The 7,473-nt window shown below is 40.9% G+C and overlaps 1 protein-coding gene and 1 long non-coding RNA gene across 2 annotated transcripts in view; both read right to left on the bottom strand.

Moving 5' to 3' along the window:
* The window catches only part of LOC109301943, an 880-nt gene extending 247 nt beyond the window's left edge, over positions 1 to 633 (bottom strand). The window contains exon 1 of the long non-coding RNA XR_002098662.1: positions 38 to 633. This is a non-coding gene — a long non-coding RNA (uncharacterized LOC109301943). The remainder of the gene's footprint in view (positions 1 to 37) is intronic.
* COL6A3 (collagen type VI alpha 3 chain) overlaps positions 1 to 7,473 on the bottom strand; it is a 101,321-nt gene that overhangs the window by 6,051 nt on the left and 87,797 nt on the right. The window contains exons 43-44 of the mRNA XM_019523345.1: positions 6,980 to 7,150; positions 6,813 to 6,863 (exon numbers count right to left, since the gene is read on the bottom strand). Coding sequence (XP_019378890.1) covers positions 6,813 to 6,863; positions 6,980 to 7,150 — 222 coding nt within the window. The remainder of the gene's footprint in view (positions 1 to 6,812; positions 6,864 to 6,979; positions 7,151 to 7,473) is intronic.

The following is a 7,473-nucleotide window of genomic DNA, read 5'->3' as shown; positions in this document are numbered from 1 at the left end:
GACCCTTAATCTATGAATCTATGAATCTATGAAAAACCAAGAAGGTGAAAAGAATTAGCCTTTTTTAACATAAAAATGCACAGCTCAAATCCTTTAATGGGACTATTTACCATGTGGGGCAATTAATGAGAATAAAGGCCCTAGCTTCCTGAAAAGGGAATTGTAAACTACCATTTCTACTAGTTTCATTTTTCCCATTAATAATATCAAACATCAACTGTTCACTCACTACAGCAATGGGTTTGCCAAATAGAAAGCAATGACAGTTCTAGGATCCCAAAGTGCCAGACTGGGAGGAAATGGTGAATGAAAGGTATATTGGCAAGTGCGCATAATTTAATCAAGATAAATGCCAAAGAACACAGCATAATACTCCCTGAACTCTGTTTTGGGAAATAATTTGGGATTAATCTGAAACTCTGATTAAAAACAGGCTTGGCAAAGAACCCCATAAAATGGTCTCCTGGGACAGGATTACAGTATTTAGAAATAAGAAGACTGGGTATTGGAAATTGTTTTGGGACCTGGAACATTAGTATAAGTTTTAGGGAATGGATCAAAAAATTGGGGTATCAGAGTCAATTTAAATTTCTTCATCACATACCTGCACACTTTATCACATGGCCATTACCTGCACAAGTATCGTGACACTTAGCCTCTGATACTGGCATTTCATTTTAATTGTGTTTTCTTTTTACTGATGAAATGTTTTGAGCTGTAAATCCCTCTGCTTTATGACACATGTTTTGACAATCTTTACCAAATGTGAGTCTCATATGTCAGTCAGTTCAGTTTCTGCACTGTTAACACACTGATAATTTGCTGGGGTTGCTTTAGTTAAGACAATCCCTCCTTAGCAGCTGATGAAGATGCTGTTAAGCAAGCATCTTTGATTTATTCTATATGATGCAGCTCTACTCTGCTTTCTGTCTGACTTCTCAGACAACTACCGCTCTCTGTTTTAGTTAAAACAAGAGTATTCATATAAACTATGGACAAGAGGAAGTAGCAATATCTCCTTTCCATGGCAGGAGAAAGTTTTAATGGCAATGGCCAAAAAATGTCTTTATTTCCCTGTTCTGTTATAAAGACAGCTTTCTGCAAAAGAAAAAATTAAATTCATTTTCCCATTTTATGTTTTGTGAAGGAGTTTGCTTTTTAAAAAAGAACCCCTTCCCCAAGTTTATTGTTTTTGTATATCAATTAACCATGGACAAACATTTAAAAAAAACCCCATCAGATGCACACAAAAAGCAGCTTTACAGACAAGGACCTGGGGCTACAGTAGAGAAGAGGAGACTGAGCGGGGATTTAATAGCAGCCTTCAACTACCTGAAGCAGGGTTTGAAAGAGGATGGAGCTACACTGTTCTTAGTGGTGGCAGACGACAGAACAAGGAGCAATGGTTTCAAGTTGCAGCAAGGAAAGTTTAGGTGAGATAATAGGAAGAATTTTCTTACTAGGAGGGTAGTAATATACTGGAACAGGTTACTAAGAGAGGTGATGGAATCACCATTCTTGAAGGTTTTTAAGACCCGGATAAACAAAGCTTTGGCTGGGATGATCTAGTTGGGGGTGGTCCTGCTTTAAGCAGGGGGTTGGACTAAATGACCTCCTGAGGTTCCTTCCAACCCTAATTGTCTATGATTCTATGAAATGCAACACTTTCCTATACACTTAATTGTTTCTCATTTGATTATGTAATTTACAGCCTTATGAAAGATCATGCATCCTCAGTAGTATCCCATCCTGTTTTCAAGTTCCAACCATTATCACTATATTCTGACCAGTTTTACTCTTCTTTACTTCTAGCTTTATTTCATGTGAAATGTTATTTTAACATCAGTCTGTGGGTTGTAAACCATACATCTTTCCAAATACTGTGCACTCAGCATTCCTTCCTTCCTTTGTCATGTCCTTGTGACAAGGTATTTAACAGAATTCACAGATTCATTGGAATCTGACAGGTTGCACCATAAGCACTTCCGCTGTGGCCCCAAACTTGCACGCTTTGCGCTGTCTACCATGTGCCTTAGCACTTGCTTCACCCCAGCCACACTCAGCATTTATAAGAGAGAAGTAAATAATGCAGAGGTTAAGCATGATCTCCTAATCCAGTTCTTAGAATACAGTGAAATATGTATTTTTTTACATACATCAAAAAATTCTGTAATAAACCTAACCATTATCCTTTTAAAAACCTCCATTTTTTCTCTTATGGTTTTGGAGAGGTGGAGGGCAGGGACTGGCAGGTTGTGGGTTTGCTTAGGCCAGACAAACTCTCGTGTATGAGTTCTATTTCTATTTAAGTGATCAAATTCTAATGTTAGTTTCCTGTGCAATTGTTAATAGATCTTTATCTTCAGTTTGCAGCCAAAAGTACTAGACTAGCATGGTGCATCCAACCAATCACCATTAACTGACAGTGAATGAACCAGTGATCTATTCACAACAGAAGCACAGAATTTTGTTTCAGACGTTGCAAAGAAATATCAAATAATTTTGAAATAAATCTAAGAATAATCTTTGGCTAATCTTTGCATTTTTCTTATATTGTTGTGAAAAAGAGCTCTGCCTGGCTAATTCTGTATAAGATAAAGGACTGCATCTTTTACCTCAATAATCCTCTTGTAACAGAGAGCCTGGGATGCTCTGTCACTTTGAGAGAAGCAGCCCAGAGCGAGCACTGCAGGGCAGGCAGGGCACAGCTGTGACTGGGGGGCCACTAGCTAAAGAGATTAATTAGCAGGCATCTGCAAACAACCAAAGAGAGTCACCTAACTGGAAGGGGCAGGACCCTGGGAGAGATATAAGGCAGGGCCAGAGCCAGGGTAGCCTGTCTGGCCATGGAGGCTGAGAAGGAAGAGCTCTCCAGAGGTGCCAGTGACTATAAGCAAACTGGGAGAGCCTAGGGAGACTCAGCAGCCCAAGAGAGGGCATAGATAAAGACCTTGGAACAGATGGGTCTGGGGCCCATACAGATAGAGGGGGTCCAGGGAGGCTGCAGGGGCTTGGATAGAGCCCGATAGGGCAAGACAAGAAGCAGGGAACCCTGAAGCTCAGTCCAGTCTGTGAACTAGAGCTAGAGCTCTCAACTAGAGTAAAAAGATGGAGGCCAAGAAGACCAAATTCTGATATGGGAACAACAGTAGACTCACTCTAGGTCCCTCAGGCAACCCTCCTCCTTCCCAAACAATAACATCAAAGGGATGGCACGCAAGTGGAGTTGAGGGCCTAGAGTTGGAGCCAGGGCAGGAATTGTGTGGCCACCAGGATATGTCACAGCTGCCCCTGGGATCTCAACATACCACACTACCATGAAAATTTCAGGTGTGCATGGGAAACTGTGTGCTGTTAATGAGCAAATCATTCATATAGTTGACTGAATTATGCTAGTGGTTTAGGCACTGAGGCTGTCACTGGCTCCAGGGCATCTAATTTGTATCTAGAGTTTACAATATAGATAAACATACTGGAACAGGAAAATACCATGGAGTTAATGCTGCAGTACCACTTGCCATACTAAAGTGATGACAAATTGTGATAATAGCTTGAAAACCATGAGCCATTTTAAAATTAAACATGGCAGGTGGTCCCTATTTCCCTCTTGTGGTTTTTGAGTTTATAGGAAGCACGAGGGGCATACTTTTAAGTTGACCACTTATCTGCAACTCTAAGAGCTAAGAACTTGATCTTTCTATTTCAACTTAAATCTGAGAATATCCCATCATCCTGTAACTCCATGACCAGGAACAATAAACAAAGTACTAAATTATTTGAAACTGAATTATAGCATCAGAGGTGGCAAGCAAAGCAGGTTGGGAATATTCTAGCCAAATAGTTTTCTGACAGAAAACTCCATTTCTACAAATTTCAGATTTTCCATGAAAAAAACTTCAATTTTGCTGAAAAAATATTGATTTTCTGCTGGAATACTGGTTTCCACCACTGGGTATCCTAGGAGTATTAGGTTTCCACATTCCCTAGGTTTAAAGTTCCACACTCGGAGCTGCTAGGGATCCAGGGAACCTTTGACTCTGAGGCTCTGTAACTCCCCAAATGGCTAGGTTACATGGAAAGTTATCCATGCCATATACATCAGTTAGTATTTCCAAATATATATGTTTGAATATTTGGAAATAATACTGAAACATGTTAGTATTTCCTGTATGTATGTGTGTGTGTATGAAAATGTATATATATAAAATTCCATATCCGGGGGGGGGGGAATCCTTAAGATTTTGATGTTGTTTGCAGAACAGAAAAAAAAATCTATATATATGCTTTAAAATAGATACTGGAAATACTAACATGTATCACAGAAATTAAGGATTGAGTCCAACCATGCTCCTCTGGGCAGGAATACTGCAGAGATCACATGATCCCTGCAAGGTGTCTGTCCCATCTCTTCCTGAAGACTTCAAAGGTTGGGAACTTCACTACCTCCTTGGGAAGTCTATTCGAGATTCTGGTCACCCTTACCATAAAGAAGTTTTTCCTTACATCCAACCTGAAACCATCCTATTACAGATTATGGCCATTGCTCCTTGTCCTCCCCTGGAGTGCCCTAGTGGACAGTTTTTATTCCAGCTCCTGATAATCATTCCTTACATACTCATAAATGACCACCAAGTTCCCCCCTCAGTCTTCTCTTCCCCAGGCTGAACAGTCCCAGATCCTATAGTCTTTCCTCATAAGGTCTATCCTCCAGGTCCTTAATTATTCTTGTGGCCCTTCTCTGGACCCTTTCAAGATTCTCCACATCTTTTTTTGAAGTGCATCACCCAGAACTGGACACAGTACTCCAGCTGGGGTCTCACCTGTGCCAAGTAGAGAAGAAAAATCACTACCTTAGCCCTTCTTGCAATGCATCAGCTAATGCACTGCAGTATGCTATTAGCTCTTGACTACAGTGTTGCATTGGCAGCTCATGTTCATCTTGTAATCAGCCCCATAACCCTGAGGTCCCTTTCAGTGATTGTGCTGGCCAGAACATCTCCTCCTAACATATATTCATGTTGCTGGTTACTTCTCCCCAGATGAAGTACTCTGCATTTATCCTTATTGGACTGCATCCGGTTCCACTCCACCCACCTTTCCAGCTTGTCCAGTTCCACTTGGATCTGCATCCTATCCCCTAACATGACTGCTTTTCCCCATAACTTAGTATTGTATGTAAATTTTATGTAAACTTGGCCATCATGCTTTCCACATCCTCATCTAAGTTGTTGATAAAGATGTTGAACAGCACAGGGTCAAGAACCGAACCCTGCGGGACACCACTGGCCACCTCCTGCCAAGATGATACAGACCTGTCCACTAACACTCTCTGGGTTTGACCTCTTAGCCAGTTCCCAACACACCTGACCATGGACTCTGCCAACCCACAATCCCCCAGTTTTTTTATGAGTGTCATGGGAGGCCATATTGAAGGCCTTCATAAAATCTAAGTGTATGACATCAATTGCATCTCCTTCATCTAAGCAGTTCATTACTTGATCATAGGTTGGTCAGACATGACCTGCCCACAATGAAACCATGTTGACTATTCTTCAGCATCATGCCTTCTGGCAGTCTCTTATAAATAGACTTCTTGATAACTTTTTCCAAAATTTTACCTAGTACCGGTCAAACTGATCGACCTATAGTTTCCTGGATCCTCCCTCCTCCCCTTCTTAAAGACTAGCACCACATTGGCCCTTTTCCAGTCTTCTGGGACCTCTCCCAAGTACCACAAGTCTTCAAATACCATTGCCAATGGTCCCGTAATGACTCCAGCCAATTCCCTCAGCACTCTTGGGTGTCAGATACCTTTGCCAACAGTCCTGCAATGACTCCAGACAATTCCCTCAGCACTCTTGGGTGTAGTAATATTTTGGTATTCTGCCTGCCTATGTCCTTAGACCAACACGACAATCACCTGAAACCTCCAAAACCTCAGCATTTTTCAAAGAACTGAAATTACACTTCCTGGTCAGCTAAGCGAAATTACATTTTTACTCTCAGCAAAGTGTCATTGTATGTAATGATCACCAGGCTGAATAGATACAGTGTAAGAAGACATGATTCCATTAATGGTAGCATGATTCTACTACATTCAGTTTCTTGTATTACATCTGTCAATTTAGATGAAAAAGTTCTCCTATTAGCACCAATAGTTCCAGCCCTCTGCTTTCTATTTTATTCTTCCTGACCCAAGATGTACCCAAGGTCACATCTCCTCCTCCAATCTACATGGCTGGAAACCGTTGGGTCTAGAGCAGAGGAAATTTCTTGAAGAAATCTTTGCTATTTTTAGTGCATTCCTTCCTCCTTGTTTTTTTCAGCCCTGCATAAGGACAGCATCTAGACTCAAGATTCAAGCCACAAAGCACATTTTTTCACTTACATAAATGCTGATTTTATACTTGTCTACTGAAATATTTAAGAGGAAAAAGCATCCAACTAGACAATGACATGTTAGTTACAGAATGATAACATGGGTTACCTGCTGATAGCACTTATCTAATTTAGTGAGCACATGCTTAACATGAAATAAAGTGCACCATTTTGAGACAACTATGTTCAACTTGCATCACTGTCGCATTTTGTGGTATAAGACAATCCATGCAGACAACATATTCATGCAAAGCATGTGATGGGATCTTACTCAAGTCAACCAATGGAGGCGGGAAAAAAGAAGACATACAATCCAATTACATTTGACCTAGTCCCATGACAGCAAAGCTTGCAGCAGAAGTGCTCAGCACAATGACACAACTGTAAAATGATCTAAAGATTAAATACAGAATCTGCTTCATTTGTGCTTTTACCTGACAATAATCTGTTCTCAAGGGGTGGTTGCTGCATGGCATTCTCAGTTGCTGTAGCGGGGAAAAGTGTGTTGGAGGTTGTTTTTAAACCAGTACTTTTTGCCAGTTGGAAACTTTATTTGACAGTATTATAAAATGCAAAATGATGAACCCTGCATGGTACTTACATGGCTTCAAGCATCTGCTAATGCAATCAGCTTCTGTCTCAAATCTATTGGCATTACCGCCACACCCACCATACCACACCTGGGTGCAGATCTTGTTTTTGTAGTCAAAGAACCACATAACCTGATACTCCTTGCACTGAGTGCCCATGTCAAAATCCAGCAAGCAAGGATCTGTCAAATTTGAATTTCAAAATGTGCAAAGGTTAAATGACTCTGAAAGGGTTAAAAGCTGAAAAGCCAAACAGCAAACAAAGAGAAGTCAAGCTTTTAAAAATGTCATAAATAGAACTGATGTGAGCCTCAGCTGAACCCTGCTTGTGGCTCGTACCACAGAATAGCATCTGCATATACATTGCACTGATCCCACTAAATTAAACATGCTAAGCAGCTGGTGCATGCACCTCATTTGCATAGGCTTGCTGTCTTCATGCCTCTAGTGCCTAACAGAGCATAGTGCGTGTGCCAGAACAGCATAAAATATTACATGGCCCACA

This window comes from Gavialis gangeticus, unplaced genomic scaffold, assembly GCF_001723915.1.
Source record: "Gavialis gangeticus isolate Ggan-Ray unplaced genomic scaffold, GavGan_comp1, whole genome shotgun sequence".
Classification (NCBI taxonomy): Eukaryota; Metazoa; Chordata; order Crocodylia; family Gavialidae; genus Gavialis; species Gavialis gangeticus.
The sequence above is the reverse complement of the archived record's forward strand: the minus strand, read 5'-3'. Positions and strand labels throughout refer to the sequence as shown.